The 21,639-nt window shown below is 36.9% G+C and overlaps 1 protein-coding gene across 1 annotated transcript; it reads right to left on the bottom strand.

Moving 5' to 3' along the window:
* Window positions 1–138: 138 nt before the first annotated feature.
* zbed4 (zinc finger, BED-type containing 4) lies at window positions 139–21,625 on the bottom strand. The gene is made up of 2 exons (XM_051890133.1): window positions 21,259–21,625; window positions 139–5,275 (listed from the first exon to the last, which is right to left on the bottom strand). The coding sequence occupies exon 2, from the start codon at window positions 5,077–5,079 to the stop codon at window positions 1,315–1,317; it is 3,765 nt and encodes a 1,254-aa protein (XP_051746093.1). The 5' UTR covers window positions 5,080–5,275; window positions 21,259–21,625; the 3' UTR covers window positions 139–1,314.
* Window positions 21,626–21,639: the final 14 nt, after the last annotated feature.

Below are 21,639 nucleotides of genomic sequence, written 5' to 3'. Positions count from 1 at the left end.
GATAACGCAACTCATAAAGACGCTTAAAGGGATAGTTCATCCAAAAATGAAAATTCTGTCATTTACTTGTCCTCATGTCATTCCTAACCTGCATGACTTTCTTCCGCTGAAAAAATAAGAATGTTAGAAACAAAACCATTTTAGAGACCAATTACTTTAATTGAATAGACAAAAAAATATTTTCTTTAATGTTTCAAGAAAAATGAAAGTCATACAGATTTGCCACTCAGACTGTCCTCTCCAACAAAGGTCAAAAAATAAACTTTTTTTTTTTTTGAAAGTACAACTACTCTTATTACATTCCCAAATTTGTTTGCAGTTTGAATTAGAATAGATCATCCAGATTTGGAAAAATATATGCATCTGGTGACAATTACAAGGGGGGAAAAAAATAATCACATAACCAGAAATTTAAAAACAACATGGTTTCAAATGTAACGTTTTATTTACAAATTACCACAAAAAAAAAAAAAAAAAAAAAAAAAAAAAAAAATTCCAGTTTGAATTTTTCCTCTATCAAATTATATTTTGGAAATTATTTATAAAATGTACAGTACATTTCCTTGATGTCCCATAATTTAACCCTTTAGATTTATATATAAAAAAAAAAAGATTTGTGCTTGAGACAAATTTTCAAATAGATTTCAACCTGAAAGTACAGCATTATGTACATTTTTTTTTTTTAAACAAATACAAACAAAATCATCAGCAAAAAATATATATATTAAAAAACAAAACAAAACAAAAAAAAAATTCTAACAGTACCATGAGCCACAAAAATCACAATAAAAGAATTAAATAAAATACATTTAAAACATCTCTCAGTCACAGCATTTATTTTGGGCCATGTATTTATATAAAAACAGTATTCAGCATGTAGTTTCAATTTTATAAAATCATTAAAATCAGAAGACTACGACTTGCTTTGCACATCAATTAATATTTACAGCATGTTGACCTGAAGTAGTTTGTATAAGGCACAAGGAGAGAGAAGACAAAGATAAATTTTATAAAATAAAAAGAATCAAAGTACAGCAACAAACAATAACTACCCCTATAACTAGATAACCCTCCCTCCCTGAAAACACTTTTCACCAGGAATAAGACTCCAGTTATCAAGTGTACTCAACAGTAGTACTCAAAGCAGTCTTTTATTCAGTTAAATATCATTCAGATGCTCTGCGTATTGAATATGAACCGCAATAAAATGAATTGTGGTCAATTAGGCCTTCTCAGAAAAGTTAGTCGAGTGGTCCTAGGTTGAGGTTCATCAGAGTCTTAAGAAACAGCCTTGCAAATATAAATACATAGTAATCAGTACTGAAAATATATCAAAGGAAGGTTGACCTTTAAAAATAGAAGTCCTTCAAGATTTTCTAGCAATGGTCGGGACTGATTCAGAGCACAGTTGACACTTGATGTGCTAAAAAGTGTGTCTGCTGGTACAATGCTGGGTGGACAACCCACATAGCGTACAGCTACTTTGGCAAGGTCAGGCCACAGTAACTTCTTCAGGTTCCAATAATCCAGAGGATCACAACTCTGGTCAAGAATGTCTTCCTCCAAATACTCAAGCACAGCAAGCTCCAATGATTTTGGTCTCTCCTCTTGCTTGATTTTTTGTCTAATGTCATCCATAAGAGCCCAGAGGTTCTCTTTGTTTGAGGCCAAGCTGTTTGATGAAGCTGGTATTTCACTACATCCGTTTGACAGTGGTGGCTTAGTCTCCACAGAGTTAGATGTAGACACCTCAAGCTCTTGTATGAGGTCATGCTTACACTGCTCTGCTTCTTCCTCAGTAAAGAGGGAGGTCTTATACCTCGGGTCCAACATGGTTGCCCATATGTACTTGGGGTCATGAAGTGTAGGAGACATTCTAGTCACCATTGCCTCCTTTAAAGACTTGAGCATATTATCAATACCCATTGTCTCATCAAAAAGCATATCTATCTTTCGGTTGAGTATGTGAATGAGTGGAATGACCTGACCTAGTGTTGCAGTGCGATTGCTCATCTCCCTGCAGGCTACCTCAAAAGGCTTAAGAGCATTGCAGACCGACTGCATGACTTCCCACTGGTCACAGCTTATCAGTTCCCTGAAATTACACTCTATTGACATCTCATCAATGGCTTTCTTTTGCTCTACTAATCGCTCAAGCATAAAGTATGATGTTTTCCACTTAGAGGGAACATCCTGAACCAGCTGGTTTTCAGGTAACTGATAAGCTTTTTGCAGCTCTGCCAACTTCTCCTTTGCTTTAGCAGAACGATGCACCCTTTCACAGATTTTTCGAGCAATACTAAGTAAGTTCTGAACCATCCTCTGACTTTTAATGGCTTCGTTAACAATGAGATCTATGTTATGACCAAAACACTGCATGGTGGTGTGGTCACTGCTCTCTAATATGCTTCCAATAGTTTGATTATCTGTTACAGTAAATCCAATTTTAAGGCCTGAGGAACCAATCCAGGTGTCCCAAAGATATTCAAGCTGCTTTTGTATGTTCAGCATATTGTAGTCACAGTCAATTGAGGAGACACCAAGGAGGGCCGAGCAGTGGAAATCTTGACCCTGAGGCAGAACTTGAGACTCAAATGTTACCCAGTGGGCTGTAAGAATTAAGTACTCTTGAGTTTGGCTGCTCACCCAAACACTTGTTGTGAAATGGATAATTCCACCTTCAGCCTCTTTTAGGTGGGTCAGAACTACTTCTTTCACACTCTCATACATTTCTGGGATTGCAGTGCTGGTAAAGTAGGATGAGGAAGGTAGAGAATACTGTGGTTGGAGGTATTCCAGTAACCGGTTCAGGCCAAGATTTTCCACTACAGTTGATGGCTGAAGATCCAGTGCAAGCATTTCTGCAATAAGTTTGGTAATTTTTTTGGCAGCTGGGTGGCATTCACTGAACTTTTCTGCATTCTCCTCATAAGCAGAAATGTCCATGAGCTCCTGCTTTACTTGAATTTCAGCAGATGACACATCACCTGAGATATGACTATTATTTTCAAGCACATGTCCATGAAATCTCTGCATGTGCCTAAATAAGCAACTAGTGCCTAAATTGGTTGTCTTTTTGCCCCTGCTAATTGTGCGGCTACAGTGCAAACAGACCACCTTTGTTGGGTCCGCAGAGGAAATAGAAAAGTGATTCCATAGCTTTGAAGTCTTTTTGCTGAAAACAGGCAGGGTATGGGGTTTGTTCTCAACAGCAGGGCTGTCCGTCGCATTTGTCGTCATGTCGTCCTCTGCAGCAGGAGTAGAATGAGGTGACTGAGGTGAGGAAACTTTGTCACTTGTGCTTTTTTGGGTTTTGAGAACATCAGGATGCCGTCGCATTAAATGTCTCATTAAACAGCTTGTGCCAAAGTCGCCTCGTTTACCACGGCTTATGACACAGGGGCAATATCGACACAAAGCTTTGAGCTGGTCAACAGGAGAGACAATGAAATGATGCCATACTTCTGATTTCACCCGTTTCATTATTTTTTTGTTTTGTTGAAAAACTGAACTCTGATCTTGGGATGCACTGTGCCCCTCAGTTTGTTCCTCTGGAGAGGATGACAGAGGTGTATTTTCCCCTTTTAGTCTAAAGGATGCATCAAGTGAGGACTCTTGTCCAGATTGATATGTAGCATCGTTTGCCTCATCTTCAAGAATCATGTGCTCACTGTCATCATTGGGCACTTCATCTGATATGGTATCAGGGCGATGTGAGATACAGAGGAAATCCTTTTTGACCTCTGTGGAGTCCTGTGTACGCGACAACAATGTTGGTGGAGTGGTATAAGGAGGAGGAATGCTTGAGCCCTGTCCGTTTTCTTCAATGACTATGTCTCGATGGGCCCGCCACATGTGGCGAATAAGGCAGCTTGTCCCCAAGTCTTTCCCATTTTTGCCACGACTGAACTCATTCATGCAGTGAATACACACTGCTTTTGAGCTGTCAGCAGGTGATAAATAAAAGTGTTTCCAAACTGCTGAGCGCCGCCGAGAACTTGAGCTTTTAGGGGCTGATCCAGGGCTATCAGTCAACAAGTCTGTGGCATCGTCATTATGGTTGTTAAAGGAATGTGGGGAAGGAACCGCACTAGAGTCACTTTTGACACTCTTTTCTGCTTTTGGTTTGACCTTTTGTAAAGAGTCTTTGGACACTATATCTGTGGCCTCAGCTAGAAAGGAGGACAGTGGAGTATGGTTATCTGTTGGTTGCTTGATGCTTACAGACAAGTCTCCATTGTTTGGTGATATATTGGGAGGTATTAAAGATGAAGAATTGGACAAATTATTTAATGAATCACCATCTTGCAGAAGAACAGTGGGATGAGCCCTTCGCACATGCCTCATTAAACAACTAGTACTGAGGTCTTTCTCATTTTTACCCCTGCTGAACTCTTTCATACAGTACATACAGATTGCTTTGGTACTATCACGTGGTGATATGAAAAAATGGTTCCAAGCAGGAGATTTCTTTCTAGGGTTAAGAGGACTTCTTATGGATGATAGAAGGCTTTGTGTGACAGCATCCATTGCAACATCATAAAGAGTACTTGAGTACCCACTGAACAAGTTACCATAATCATCGTCGTAACCTCTAGTGGCAAAGGGGCCAAAGGCCCCATCAAATGATAACTTTTCATCATCCTGAGTGATTTCACCCGTTTCATTTGGTTCTGCTTTGATACATACACTTGTTTCAATTTCTGAATTATTAATTTCAATATTCTGGCTCTTATTTGAAATAGCTGGAGATGTTTGAGAGTCATGCTTTTCACAAATTTCTGCTGCTGAATCCTCTGTTGAATGCCCATCGACCTCAGAAGATCCATCTTCCTCTGCGCCCTCAAATGACAAAGACACCAAAGAAGAATCTTTTGCCAGTGTCTCAGAGGGAGAGGTATGGGGTTCTGCTTCCAATATCTCTTGAGGAGTAATTCTGTATGATTTGAACACATAACCATCTTTCCCTTCGATTTTTAAACAGGTTCCTTTGGCCTCTATTCTCTTGTTATCTTTGGAGCCATTATGCTCGTGGCTTGCATCCTCAGTCTTTTGTGAGAGGCTGTCCTCTCCGTCCATTATTGCAGAAAGAATTTCTGCAGTGAAAGAAAACTTTCTCTATTCAAAGCAGCTTTTTAAGTGTTCAAGTGTCATGGGTGTGGCTCTTTCTTCCATCCAGATGTTTACTTTAACATGTTATATCTGAGCCCAGATGCAACAGACATATTGACCTCCATTTAGGATAGTGTAAATCACTTGTGTTCATTTGTAGAATCTGCAAAATTAGATAAGAGATAGAAAAACATTAAGATAACTAAAAATACAGTAAACCAAGATAACTAAAAATACAGTTACAGTACTCAGCTTATCGCAACTGCATGTGTGATAAAACATGCTACAAAAAAGAAAAAGAAAAAATGAATAGTTCAAAACATACTATTCATGGCCAGCATTACTATTAGTGCATAAATATTTAGGATCAGTCAAAATGATAAATCATACATGAATGAGCCATATAGTATTAATTCCTGTGAGTATGATAATGATTAGTCAATGTTTTGCCGGTCACTAGTAAGTCTTGTGCCTTTGCAAGTCTCGAGTCAAGTCCTGAGTCAAGACAGGCAAGTCCAAGTCTAGTTGCAAGTCCTCAACTTCAAGCTTTTAAGACTTAAACAAGTCATTAGTGCTCTTTGTCCAAATTAGTCTCAGTATTAATTACTAAAGTAAATTTATACATTTATTTTCCCCATAATTTCATGTTTCTTTTTACCCAATTAATGTCACAATCTATTTTAATATTTAAAGTGCCATATATGTTTTGTAAATACTGTAAATGCCAGACAACTCTATGACTATTTCCACTGTTTCACTGTAAATGATTCTGTGTTTTTAATGAATCAGTTGTCAACAACTTTGCTAATAACATGTACAGCAGACACTCATTTATCGTCACCTACTGACAGGTCGACAGAAATAGCCATAGAGTCAAAGCTTTATTGGCATGTTTGTTGGGCATTTACAGTATTTGCAATTATCATTTTTGGTACTTAGACAATACAGAATGTTAAATGGGCAAAGAGGTACATGACATCAAGGGGAAAATAAAATATAACAATAATAATAATAATAATAATAATAATAATAATAATATTTAATGAAAATATAACAAATATAATATATACAAATATTAAATAAAAATAAGAAACCATCAGTGAAAGGATTTAAAAGACAGGATGGATAAAATTGTTTTCTTGTAGGCCTATATTATTTTATGTTCTTTTTAGCATACATTGATAAATTATAGAATGAAGAAATTATAGAAGAATGTTTTTAATGTGACCATTACTTCAGAAAGTATTACATTCCTATTTCTATGGCGACATATCACGCGCCACGTGACACTTCGTAGTCATGTCACTGTATGCTATGGCTGTATGACTGACATGTCAGTTCTCAAAATATTCATAAACTTGTAAACTAGTTTGTAAAATATCTGATATTCAGATTCTCAAATATATGCAAGTAAATGTATTTTGTGTTTTGAAATAAGTTTATAATGATCATAGGTGATCGCTAAGTTTAGGGGTTATACGCGTTACCATGCAGTCAGAGCCTGTCGGATTTACAACAAGTAAATTCATACATTTCTCTCAAAAGACATGAAAGTGAAGGAGAAGGGAGAACAGGGAGAAGAACAGTGTAAGCTTTAAGCCAAGAATCAATCTTTACGCATTTATTTCTGCAAACACTGAACATAATGTCTGAATGATGTTAATCTTATTACTAGTCTTCTCCACTAGATGCCAGCCTCTTATTTACCTTGCACAATCTTACAGCGGGGAGCCTTGTCATTCATTCAGTGCTTATTGCTTAACGTGGCGGATACACATGCACCTTTCAGCGTGAAAGATATTTCAGACAGCTGAAGGAACTGTCACTGTCCCAATTAGGCCAGTGTTGCATGGTCACAAAAGTTAATCAATTGGATGCGTTTTCACACCTTGCAAATTTAAGCATTCAAGTGCAAGAGGACGTGAAAGAACTCGCGCGCGACGTGTGAGAAAGCTGCGCATGTCAGACAGTGTGCAAATACCGTATTGTTTCGAATATAACAATGTTTTTTTTCTTAGGAATACATCTGAAAAAAAGGGTTTGTCTTATATTCAGGGTAGACTTTTACGTCAATAATACACCCGCAACAATAGGTGGTGCCAAATACATGTAAAACAAGTATGCAAGGAAACACGGTGTCAAAGTGTAATGTTAGAAAATCACGAGCGCAAAAAGACAGTCTTAAAAATGCTAACAGGCAAAGAAAAGCTCTTAGTCTAAGAGCCGCGTGACTGCCATGTTTGCGTGCCTCGTTGATGGGACCGAACCTCCCCTGTACGTGATTATAAATTGTAAGATGGTGCCCAGATTTCAAAACTACAATAAGATTTCAATTCTACTGTTGATTAAATTTAGATAGGCTACATGGTTTTCACTATGAGATGAATAGCCTAATTCAGATGGGCTACAGGTTATTTGTATGGTATGCTGAAAAGTGTTTATTTTTAAATGTGATTGTTCATTCAAAGGCAAATTATAAGGCGATACATGCAACAGAGTGAACGCCCACATCAGCTCGAAAAAGTGCCATCAAGCTTAGACAGATTCATGTAAATCGTTTTGAGATGCAGTGAGGAATAATTCTGGAATAATTTACCTCAGAGAAAGAGCATGACTTTCAATTTGATTTCGAGGATCAACTTGATCAAGCCGATGATTGTGAATGGTAAGTTTTTTTTATTTTTTTATTCTTAAGTTCTTCATTATAATCGCGATATAGTGTCTGAGAATATTAAACCGCAAAAAGACTGTTTAAAATATGAATCCTGCAAGTTTTGTGTGTCTCTGTGTGAATGAACAGGGCAGACACATCAGTAAACATGCCATATTGGCTATTCCCAAACTATATTGCTATACTGAGATGAGTGAAATTGACTAAAATAAGTAATAAATACTGAAAATGTGTTGGCAATGTATTAAACAGCACAGTAACATTTAAGGCTGATTTATACTTCTGTGTCGGACCTACGCCGGAGCCTCTGTGTCGTAGGCTATGTGTCTGTTTTCAAAAACCGAAGAAGAAGCAGCTTGTCATGTACGTTGTCAGAGAAGCTTACAAATAGAAATGGCAAATAGGTAACGACTTTTGTTGCAGCATGACTGCATGTGTCCCCTGAAACAGCGTCTTTCATTCCTATGGAAGTTGAAAACGCTCGCTCTTCTCCGAGTGCTCCGCGCCAGTTTTTTGACCTGAGGGAGGGGTTCTAGCAGACCAATCACAGCGCTTGCGGTCCGCGTAGAATTGACGCGTTGTTACATTTTTGAAGAGGTGCACGTCAGGCTACATCGTAGGCTACACATGGTACAAACAGCCTACGCTGTAGCTACGGCGTACACTCGACACAGAAGTATAAATCAGCCTTTAGGCTCTATAATATAACAAATATAGTACATAAAATGTCATAGAGGTAATATGAATGTTTAGACCAGTGGTTCTCAAACCTGTACTGGAGGACCTCCAGCCCTGCACATTTTATGTCTCATTATTTCTGAAACGCCCATTTCAGGTCTTGCTGTCTCTACTAATGAGCACACGAGTTGAATCAGGTGTGATATATGAGGGAGACATACAAAATGTGCAGAGCTGGGGGTCCTCCAGGACAGGTTTGGGAACCACTGGTTTAGACGATTTCTTTGGCCTGTATTGAACATTAATAATATTTCACAGTATTGCTGTTTTTTTCTGTATTTTTGATCAAATAAATGCAGGCTTGATGAGCATGAGACTTCTTTCAAAAACATTCAAAATAGTAATGTGTCCAATCTTTTGACCGGTACTGTAATTTAAAATATAATGGGCCTATACAAAATTCTCTTTACATGATGTGCAATACGTGCATGCATGAGATCACAAAAATTATGTTTTCTGTTAAAAGTGGACATTATATTAACGTTAATACAATAGCTGATATGATCCTGTTATCAGTGTGGTCACAGAAGGTTTTTTTCTTTTATCTCACAGATTTGAGAATCATAGTGAACAGATATTGGCCCACATTGGACTGCATGCATATGATACTGAGATCACTGACTGGAAGCAGGAAAGTTTTTTTTTTTTTCTTCCCTCCAGTGGATAGAAACACCAGACACCTTGGAAATGCCAGGTATGTGATGTTCACATATCTTTGAACAGGATTTATTTTAGGGCTGCACAATTAAACTGAATTTCTAATCGCGATTACGATTGCCATGATTTTGTAATTGTTCAAAGGCGCGATTACAAGGAAAAACATCCACTTACATTATTCTGCGTTTAAGAGGTGTGGTATGAGCATGTCACATTGTGAGAGGCGAATCACGACTACTTCAGAATGTAAAAGGTCTAAACCAGCATAAATGCAGCTACCAGTGACGTTAGGCGTACGCTTGATAAGTAGAACGCACGTGAAACACCAGCACCCGCCATTTTTAAAAAGCTGTGTACACAGACTATATATTTACTCCACAAACTAACTCTACAAACATGGAAAACAGTGATAGATGGACCTCTGAACTGTACGCTAAGGAGAAAATCCAGGGTGAATTTGAGCAGACCAATCGAAACATGATTATATATTTCTGTTAAGCTAAATAAAAATAAAAGTAACAACAACAATCGCAGTTTACGTCACTTCAGGCCCCAGGGGAACGTTATGCCCATTTCACACTGCAAGCTTGAGCGGCGCGTGAGCAGCCTGTGAGTGTAACTACATCGTCACTGCAGCTGCAGAGACGCTGGAGTATTCACACTGGAAGTGTTTGTACAGCATCGCAGCAGCGGCTCAAAGCTACATATAAAGTGAGCATTTCTTTACAAAGACAGCTATAAATTTGTTTTTATAAGTTGGTCATTTATAAACTTGATAGTCTTGAAAGTTTGTTAATATGGGGAGATGTACAACATTCACATATAAACTTAAAAAAAATAATAAAAATAAAAGCCTCGTGTCATCCATTGCTGCACACGAATGAGGTAAGCTTTTAAGTGAGGTAAGTGTTTTACATCATCTGCTGCTTGCACATGTTTACAGGACAGCAAACTCGGCTAAAAAAGTCAGCAAACTTGGGTTTGATTTGGGTATGCTGCAGCCTATATATCTGTCTGTGTAATAACTAAAAGATTGTTTATATCTCATATTTTCTGGCTAGTTTACTTTAGTTTTTTATAATACACCATACTTTAACCAAAACTGAATAATTAAAAACAAGTTTCAAATGGGTAAATCTTCAATAAATATTTTTGATTCTTAATTTTCTTTTCTGTCACACTCAAATTCTTGTTAAAACACATTAGACATGCTTATTCTGTGCATTTTGAGCACTTTTTGTGTGAAATTATATTTATTTTGTCCATCAAAAGTGTGCTTTCCCTTTAATTGAGCGTCAGCAGCGCAGCAAAAATAGACTTCATAACTGGCCAGTTTCAACTATGGTATATAAAAAGGAGGATAGTGCCTTCTATATAGATAGTTCCTCAACAAACCGTCCATACCGACGTGATGAATACGATCCTCAACTGGATTGAACTGGAATAAATATACTTTGAATGTTGAGATCCTATCGGGCTTATGATAGCTACCTGAATTGTAACAAAAGACTGTTTGCCAGAGGAGAACTGGCCCCCCGACCTAAGCCTGGTTTCTCCCAAGGTTTTTTTCTCCATTTTAACACCTATTTGCCACCTGTTTGCCACCTGATGTCACCTGTTAAGAGTTTGGGTTCCTTGCCGCTGTCACCTTTGGCTTGCTTAGTTGGGGACACTTGACATTTCATACAATGTAGGCAGATGCAAAGCAACAGTGCTTTGCATCTGCCTACATTGACACCATTTTCTTTAAGAGCTGCTGTGCAGCCAAAATTATATACCAGTTTTTACTGTAAAGCTGCTTTGACAATCTGCATTGTAAAAAGCGCTATATAAATAAAGGTGACTTGACTTCTGAAATACAATGCACTATGCACTATCCCATGCTGCAAAAAACAGCAATAAAACTGTTTGAAAATGTATTTCTACACCCACTGTAAATGTTTCTCTTTGTGAGGTTTGGTTTGTGGTGGCTAAAATGCATCTTTACGCACAACTGCCAGCCTGCATGGAGAACTTCTTTAGACTCCAGAGACCCCAGCAGCTTCAAATACCTGTTTGCTGCTCAACGCTGGCTTTTTTTTATAGCTGCCCTTTTAATACAATTAATTTTTTTGACAGGAACTTTCATTAATAAGCCTTTATCTGACTGAGTTCTGCTGTGCTCTAAATCACTCACAAATTTTATGATAATTTGATAATCTCCATTCAGTTTTCAAACAATATTAGTTGTTTTCATGCCTTTTGCACAACATTGGACCATTTCATGCTTTTCATCTTCAGAAAGATCTTTCTTCCTCCCCATATTGCATGAGAACTGTGAATTGCTTAATAATGTGGAACAACCTCTAAGTAGGGTTTCCATAGACCTGGCAAATTATTTTGTCTGAGATTGATACCAGTTATCTAAAAAGACATGGATAAATAAACAAACAAACGTTTTCTTAGAAAAACTGAAATCTGAATGTTTATTGTACTGAAATCTTACTGATATGTCACTTGCATAATAATTTGGAATGCGGTGTATGATTTTTGTCATAATAGTGCAGCCCTAATTTATTTCCAGATATAACTGTGTACTCAAAATGTGTCTGACTCTCATTTATATAGTTAACTATATTCTAAATAAACTACAAAATAAACTACTTTGTCCTCGTTCTTGGTCTCCTCTCACATATCTGATTAAAAAGGCTCATTATGCAGGTCATTGTCTCCTCAGGTGTGAATCACAGCATTATTCAGGATTATTCATGCCTCCATGCGTACTGCCTTTATAAACAAAACATGTCTCACAAAATTTAAATCAATATTTTCATTGTAAAAAAAATGGTCGTGATTTTAACAGTAAAAGACTGTAAAAATGCTACGGTGAAAAACTTAACTGGGTAACAAAGTTTCCATACTGTATATGAGGAATAACTGTAATAGATCTAATTTAATGTAACTTTACAGTAAAATGCCGTTAAATTTACAGTTTTTTGGAAGTGAAAAAGAACAAGTACTTGAATTGTATTTTCGTTGAAATAACTGTTTCTTCTTAGTTTTTTTAAAATATTTTTTTCTAATCAGTTATGTAAATTAGAGTTTTATGTTACATGTTAAATTAATGTTTATTGCATTTTTTAATTTCATGTGTGTTACCATGATGGTGTTTAGTGTTTGTGTGAATGACACGTGCGCCTTCTATATATATTAGTATTAACCTTCTCAGCTGGTGAAAAAGCTGCTTGTGATAAACTTTGATTCATCATGTGACTCATCACCATTGTGTTTGATGGTTGTCAGTGTGTATTATAAAGGTACAAAACAGATATTAGTTCTTCAATAGTGTGGTAAATTAACATTATATCAGTTAATGAAATACAGTATTTTACTGTCAATTTAAGTTAAATCTGTAAAACTTAAATTTATTGCAACCACAGCTGCCCTTTTTTACTGTAAATTTAACAGATTTTTTTACAGTGTTGTTTAATGTGAATGAGTAGGCAGGATGATTTTCACATCATTTTGAAGCAAAAATTCTAGGCTTCTACATTCAGTACACAGAAGTCTTGTGGACACATATTCAGTATGTGTTTTGTGGCCTTATTTCAGTGACTTAAATTTGTTTTTTCAATAACCATGCATAAACGTTATTCTCTCAAAAATACAAACATGTACATACATATGCTCGCATATTATGGTAGCCTAGTTCGTGCTGAATACTTTTGCCATTAATATGTTAAGCAACTGAAAAAAGCACAAATATCAGGGCATGTCAAAACTTCTCCAGGGCCCCAAAAACCCTCAGACCCCTGAGGGTTAAAGGGACATACACAAAAACTGCATGTTTTTGCTCACACCCAAATAGGGGCAAATTTGACAAGTTAATAAATGATCTGTGGGATATTTTGAGCTGAAACTTCAGACAAATTCTGGGGATACCAGAGACTTATATTACATCTTGTAAAAGGGGCATTGTAGGTCCCCTTTAAAAGAACTGAACTCAGACACCTTTAAGTGGACCATGAGGTGAACCAAGTGAAAAAGGACCCAGTTCTCTTTACGTTCACACTGTCCCTGAAAAAGGACGGTAACGGCTGTGCAACTCTGTGAAGCACTGTGTGTATGAGATGGTAAACTAATAAAGCCTATACCAGCCTTAGCTTGGGTTCAACATATTTAGTGTCTTGTGTGTGTTTAGGAAATTGCAATGACGGGAACAGTGACAATTTAAGATTGTGTTTAGACTATTAAGGAAATGTAATTTTGCCAAAGAAAAACTTTCACTTTAAATAAATGTTCATTTAAAAGCAGTTGGTTCTGCCACCACCTGTAAAAGTGTCTCGCTCTTACTTAATTTTTTGTTGTAAGTGATAGAGACTGTATGCGCAGTGGAGAAAATTGTGAAATTCGATGATACTTGTGTGTGAAAATGTTAAGAGGCCCATGGATTTACACCAGTATTTCAGTTCTACTTAGCCAAAAAAAGACAGGTCAGAATAGAAATTCATAGAAATTTCTGTGCAGTTAGAACCAAATGCACATTTGTATTTGATTGATATTTCGACTCCTGTCCAATTATCTACATAAAAAAAAAAGGTCTTTTATTAGGGCTAGTTAAATTCTGCCTGCCCGAAGGTCTACCAGGGTTTTTAAGAGTAGCCTATAATGAGTTGTTCTCCCTCCCACAACCCGTTTCATCAGATGAGGTTATGAAGCTGTTTTTACTCAATGAGCTGCAAGATTCTGGAAATTGAGAATCACATTTTTTTTTTAAATAGTGTTCACAATTCTCCCATTATTCTGAATAGACAACTAAAAAACTAAAAAGGTTCTGACATAATGTTAGTTGCTGCAGTCTCTTTACAAAAACAATTAATTTGAATGAATTATTATTTCTAAAAAAAAATAAATAAATAAAAATCAGTTTGAATAAATGATTCAATGACTCAATTCTAAAGATGTCACTTGTTTCATTACTAGATGAATCAACGTTTTTGAACAAATCTTTTTAATGACAAATACATTTTTAACAGTCACTTGTCGCCACCTACTGGTGTAACAATGTAATTGATGCAATCTTTATTTGAAGCATCAAGATTAGGGCTGCTCAATTATGGCAAAAATCATAATCACGATTATTTTGGTCAATATTGAAATCACGATTATTTAACACGATTATTGGTGGGTGATCTGATCAAAGTCTTATTTCATGATATGAGTAATTTTAAATGTCAGTGAAATTTCACAATTATCAATACTTCAGCAAAAACTAATACTAGGTTAATTAATGTAAGTAAAAAGTCCCCAAAACAGCTACAGTAGACAATAAACAGTCAACAATTAAAAAAGAACAAAGAAACTAACTGCAAACAAAGCAGACAAAAAATACAACAGAACAAAAATACAAATGAAATGAACAGAGCTTTAATTTTTTCAGTGGTATTTAGATAAGTAATACCCAACAGAAATTGAATAAAGTAATCAAATGTAAAATAACTGCTGTATACATTAAATATAGACTAATTCTTATTTAAAACTAAAAAAGTTATTCATTCAAGAACCGTGAGTGATTTTATCTTTGTCTTTTCTTGTTAGATTAACAATGACTTTAGCAATCATTAATGTTGGCTGCTGTCCCTTTAAGAGCTGCACGGACCCAACATAGGCCTACTGTTATGCTGCTTTAATGAGGTCTCGGAATTATGGTAAATACGAGTTTCCTAGGTAAAAATTGCACATGAACACCCTTTCATTTCGCAACATGAATGCGATGAGCTCGTAATCACGACTTCAGAGGTGGTAATTATCAAATTTCCAAAAGCACGTGAAGGCAGCAACGCGCACTTTCTCAGTGTACACTTAAGACATAACCGACTGCATTTACGAGGATACTTACCAAAACGGCATTTCGATATATTTGTGTTGGCTATTTGACTGTTTAGGCGTGTATCTGAAGCCCTTTGCTTATGCGCGTTCTGCACTGCCTCGGAGCACGCACAGGTGGCCGCCCAGGAAACAGCGTCCGTTTCGCAGCTTAATGCGCTTTTTAATAGCACGGTTTATGTTTAATATAAAGCACGTCCTGAAGTTTAGCAACAGAAGACTGCATTTTACAACCTTCTGATTTGGATGTTAAGTTTGGGTTAGGGAGGAATAAAAATGCACCACTGTGAAGGAAAGGAAGGTGTGCTGAATGGAATGCAGCAGCGGTTCAGTAATCGTTTTATCTCAATTATCTTGTTTTCATAATCGTTGGAAGCCAAAATCGAAATTGAAATCGAAAATACGATTAATTGCACAGCCCTAATCAAGATACTTTCAAAAGGTGATTTACTCTATTTTGTTTGCTTCCATTTGGGATGGGGAGACTGGTTGTCTCCCTCTGTTGCAAGGGCGTAGTTTGGGTTTGCTCCCTCCTGAGGTTTATTTATTTGTTTGTTGCTTTATTTTTGCAAAATGGTCCACACCTGCAAAGTTGGTTGATAACACAACTGCAATAAACAGCCTATAGTTAACAATCACTTGTTTACAAAGTGCCATGGGAAGTTAAACTATCTTTACTTAAAATGTTCTTATACTGAACATGTTAATTTCCTATCATTTCTTGGAATACAGCCAGGTTTTTCCTAATGGGCATACCTGTCATATTAGCAGAACACATTTTACACATGAGCAAAACCAATGTTTAATCAATAATTCAAGAAGGTCCATACTTTTAAGATCTTGATTCTAACTTGTATTTGGCCAATGAAAAAAGTAGTTCTTGTAATTGTTTAACCATAGCATTTATTACAATAAGGATATAATTACAGGTAGACCATTGATGGCTCCTCATTGCATGCTTAGGGCGATGTTAACTTTTTTCTTTCTTTTTTAAATCTATTCCTTTAACAGATTATATATTATAAATTCTTAGTTAGTTAGTTAAAAGTTAGTTAAAATGTACCACAATAAATATATTAGAACATGATAAATTCTAGGAGGTTAAGTCTTTTTAGTGGCTGTTTTTAGATCTTGTTTGACTTCCTCCATCTTACTACATTCTAAATAGAATTCAAATGGGTTTCACATTTTATCATTGGAATGGCTCATGCAAATCTTATCACACCTCTGGAGCATGCTGGTGAATGCGCGCCACTAATGCTTACAAAAGCTCCGAACGCCCGATGTATACCATTAGTTAATAGCCTGATTCTGTGTTTCGGTGTGGGGGTTAGAGTACCGGCAACATGTGAGAAGTTCTGGTACGCAAGAAAAAGCAAGAGTACGCTACAGAATAAAATATAGAAGTGGCGGTGCATACCGGCCCACTTCGAGCACTGAGTAAGATCGCATGGGTGTTTGAATCCAGATCTCGATCTTTTAATGATTAATCACGCTGTTTTATTGCGTTATGTTTTTATGCTGAATTCGTATTGTTTTCGTAGGCTATTGAGAGAATAAAATACAGAAATCCCTTCATTTCCCTAAAAAACAAACAAAAAAAAACAACAAATTTGAACTAGAACGCCACCCCCCCGTGTTACCCCCCCGTTTCCACCCCTGCTCGTAAAACCATTTTAAACTGGCAAGGCATGCGTCTCGCAGTTTGGAAGCGGATGAAATTACAATAAACAAGTGTACGTTGTGATGAATAATTTGCAGAGATCTGCCAGAAGAAGCAGCCATAATGAAAAGCCGATTTGTACGGAGGCATCTGATGACCAAACTACATTGGAATTTGCGAATGGAAAAATGAAGCGGGCCCAGACTGATTTGTGTTCACAATGGACATTTTTAGCGAACCGTACCATTAGCTGAAAGTGAACTGTAACATTAGCTGAACATGAACCATACCCCGACCACTTCCTGAGACTGTCTCCATTCGGTTCGCTTTAAAGTGGTCCGAGATCGTTTGAAGCATTCACATATGGGCCAAAAATCATGCGAACCACACACAGACCCCTGAAAAGGACCAAGTGTGAAAACACCCAGAAAGATCGACTGAGGTTGTGTGATTACCTGCGTCTGTCCTTCTTCAGGTCAAGTCATATTCGTGAAAATATATGTTTGCCATGTCTCAAGAAGAAAACGGGCTTTATTGCAGCATCTTTTCAACGTTTAAGGGTATGCATTGCTGGTTGTTTGAGCCTGTGCTCAAAGTTAAAATAATTTCAACACCTTGATTCATTAATGAATGAATCAGTGTTTTTAAATGTATTAGCTGAATGAATGGTTTAATGACTCACTCATATCCAGCAGTGCTCATGCTGGATACTATTGGGAAATATCAGCACTCTTAGGCCCCGATCAGACAGAACTTGTTTTTTGCAGTGAGAGGTGCCTTTTTTAAATTGTTTTTTATTGGCAGTGAGCGTTTTGCGCGCTGTTTATGTGCCCCAGGCGCCTCACGTTTTAGCCGCCTGCTGCACCTCGCGTTTTTGCAGGAGTGCTCTGAGTGCCTTAAGTTGAAATAAAAAAAAAAAAGCAACAGAAAAGCACCTGACGTCATTCGCATTTTTTTTTTCCATTGTCCAATCGAATGAATGGAGAGATGGGTCTTCAGTTGTGCTGACGAAAGTTTACAGTTGCTTGGACACTGCAATGATTCAATTCTATTCAATTCACATTTATTTGTATTGCGTTTTTTACGATACATATCGTTTCAAAGCAGCTTTACAGAGAATGCATGTCAACGTTACAATTTAGAGAATGTAGTTAGCTAATAATGTAATAATTTAGGCAATTTAATTTACAATCACTGTTAGCAGTTTAATTGAAGGTAGAAGCAATGAGCTCCTGGAAATAATGTATTACATATTAACAATAATTAGGGTATTTAGAATGATGGATGAGAAACTTCTTGTGGCTGTCGCGGGTTACTCGGCGCTTGACAGTTTAACAGCAAACCAAAGAACTTTCGCACTACACTGACAGGACAGCTGATTCAGTGGTTGCCTAGCAACATAAAAAAAAAATGTAGCGCACTGCTCTTTTTTTTTTAAAATCAACCAAAAAAGGCAGTGCGGTGTGCCTCATGTTTTCAGACCTGAAAAACGCGTTCTGTCTGATCGGGGCCCCAACGAGCGCATTATCAGGTTTATGTTATGTTATGTGGACCCTTATTTTGACATTCTGTTCTGTTTCCTTTAGCTCCTGTTTCCCCACTGGTTTCACTGGTTAATGATTATGTCCTTGTTTGTTTCTATAGTTACATAGTTACGCATTAGTTTCACATAGTTTATTTTCCTTTGTTCTACCCCTGTTTATTTAGCCCTGTGTTTCAGATGTTCTTGGTCAGTTCTCGTTTAAGCATCGTGTGGTTTGCGTTTTTCTCTTGCATGTTCATTCAGATTGTTTGGGTTATTAATAAAACCTGTTTTGTTTTATAATAATCTTCGTGGTTGCTGACTACATTGTAACATTTATTTATATCCACCTCATTCCTATGTCCCATGACACTTTGCGTGAATTATGGGTGTAACTTCCGTTAAGCTGTAAACAGTCAGTGAAAGGCTTGCTCAATGAACGCAAAAATATGTTTGGATACAACGAGATGACATTATTCTACTCACCCTTCGACCAATGAACATTAAAAGGACATTTAAAAGTGTAAAAGCATCATCAAGGTACTTTCAACAGGCCACGAAAAAGCGCAATTCTTTCCACAGCAATAACGGGCGGGTTAAATATAACTATAGTGATATATATCTGTATTATGTGATATACGTTGCCTTAATAAAAATTGTTCATGAATTTCAGCATTGCGTGATACTATTTCAAAGTGATTTCCATAATTTTTACAGATAATAAATTGTATTTACCTGTGAAAACACACCTGGAAAGAGACGTAAGGCTTTGAGGAGAAAAACGAGAGACTCTTCGTTCATTCCAGTGAATTATTAATGGGATATATCGTAAATTATATCGGGAGACCAGACCACAAATGTGCAGTATATGTTGTCCTTTTTCATACTATTACAGCGGTATGCAAAGGGACAAAAGAAAATAATCACGAGGATAGAAAGCAGCGACTGAAAAGAGCTCTTGCAATAGATATTCTTGTTATAGCGTTACGTTAAAATACCAAGCCTTAAGTTATTCTCATGATGTCTGAAAATAAAACATGACAGAAAAATTGACAGCTCATTCAGTCAAACTGACAGATAAGTTTTATTTGCAGGGCAACCTTATGATTTGAAACGATTCGTTTCAGTCTTTTTAAATGGAAGTTCCCCAAACCGGAAGTGCAACCCATAATTCGAAACGCAGTAGGCTAGTCAAGAATAAGGTGGATAGCCAAAAAATATATACTGTATATATTTTTAAAATGGCAATAATATCGCATATCGCGATATTGAGCAACTCAAAATCACCGCAAGGGAAATTACTTTACCTCAGCAGTAATGAGTTGTGCACTACACAGAGGTCCGAGAAAGCTATTCTGTGATATTCACACCAGGGGCGTTTCCTCCGAGGAGGCAAGGGAGGCAGTGCCTCCTCAAAAAAAATAAAAAAAATAAAAAAATAAATAAAATAAAAATAGGATGAGAAATTAATCCATTACATATAAAACAACACAAATATTACAAATTATGACATTAAAAAGAGTGCAAGTCACTCGTCACAGGAACACTGCCCAACAGCGACACCTGCAGGTAAAGTTACAGCAGGAGACATGCCTCCCTTTCCACTCATAGAAAACCATTAGACCCCCTATAGCGTGCGGTGAGTTTTGTGGGGGGTAATTGAGAATGAATGGGGGAAAGTCACGTGAGAGGAGGCAATGTCTCCATCGCGCTATGATTGGATGTAATTGGTTATGATTGGATATGATTGGTTTGTGTGATAAATCCCGCCTCTTGTTTACGTGCACGTTCCGCATGTCAGTTTGAATGAACAAATGATGACTGCGGGGTTTTTTAGTGCAATCAGCTTGGTGAAATTAAAAATACATCTTTGTGTCTATGACAGACGGTGTTTACGGAGCATGACTGATGATCCAAAATAGCCTAAGTTGACTATTAAAAAGTACACAAATAAAATATATTGTTTAAATTGTTACAGCCTTTAGATATTATTTTGGAATGAATGTAGAAATGCTTAAAACACTAACTTGATGAGATTGACTTGGTTTTGATAAATAGAACATTGCAATACATTGTTAATGTAAAATTACAAAATAGAATTGTATTTGGTTTCTTTTTTGATGTAATGTAATGTTCATTTAACAAGGAAGATGTTTCAACGTTAAGAGTAATGCAAATGAATTTACATTTGAATCATAAAAAATTAAAAAAAAAAAAAAAAAAATGTGCCTCCTCATTTCAGAACACCACTGCACGCCACTGACTCACACGTACCTAATTTCTTGAATTGCAACGGTGTTCATTGATTAAAGAGCATGTAATCCTTGATTAAGAGGAACCCAATTTTTTTTCTATATAAACTACTACTATTCGAATTAGTGTAAAGAATCTAATAAATAACGTTTACATTTTCTGTCAGTTGTCACGATATTAAGGCATAAATAAAACGAATAACCCAAAATGTACATTTGGGCAACCTACTGTAACAATGACTGTATATTATTATATGTACATGTAGTTTAAAAAAAAAAAGAAATGTGTAGTTTGCCAGTCGTTTCCAGTGAGGAAGTTACAGTGCTGCTTGAGCTACTACTCATCAGCACACGCTCTCGCGACCTGACGAGATGTATGCGCTAGCTCTAGCAACACATGCTAGCGGCTAGTGCATTAGCTCGCAGACAAAACAACAGGAAAACACTTCTCTCCTGCCATAACGATTTAAGCGACTCTATTTATTAGTTTGTAATTACTTAACATTTAACTTGTAAAAACGACTGCTTGGGGATTTAAAATGCCTTACACTGAATCATTTACAGACGTATAATAATGATATTTGACTTAGTGACAACTCACTGGTGTGGCTACGTTAGGCCACACAGGACATAACCTGATGAGGCAGAACCGGATCCTGGTCGCACAAAACAGAGAAGCTCGTCGAACTACCTGGGTCACTGGATCTAAACCAAAATCATGCATGCGTCTTTCTGAGACAATTTAAAACACTCGATTAAAGACATAAGTATCGCTTACCTTTGTGTCCTGAGGTTTACTTAAGTGAGTTTCGGCTGTGAAATGGTTAAGTAAAGCGTATGGTTGATCCAGTGTTGTAATTAACTTGGTTGCTTTGTCTCCGTGCCGTAAACAGTGCGCTGTAGTAGCGCCACACGGCGTCAGACGGAAGAAACAGAGTTCTATGGCGTCATAGAGGCTTTCGATACGGTGGGTGGGGTTAACAAAACAAAACTACAGTCATTCTATCCCATAGCAAATGAAAGGTCATAATCACGTAAATAAAATTACGAAGCAATTGCTTCTGCATTTTGCAAACTCATGCATAGACAATCAAACCACAGAACGAAAACTATAAAATGAGAAGAGCTTGCTCACTAAAGCAAACATACGGGGTTTCTT

Source organism: Ctenopharyngodon idella, chromosome 4 (assembly GCF_019924925.1).
Source record: "Ctenopharyngodon idella isolate HZGC_01 chromosome 4, HZGC01, whole genome shotgun sequence".
NCBI lineage: Eukaryota > Metazoa > Chordata > Actinopteri > Cypriniformes > Xenocyprididae > Ctenopharyngodon > Ctenopharyngodon idella.
Note: the sequence above shows the minus strand (reverse complement) of the source record. Positions and strands in the feature narration are given on the sequence as shown.

Excerpts from the sequence above, each read along its gene's own strand:
- zbed4 (XM_051890133.1), bottom strand. The coding sequence starts at position 5,079 with ATGGACGGAGAGGACAGCCTCTCACAAAAGACTGAGGATGCAAGCCAC.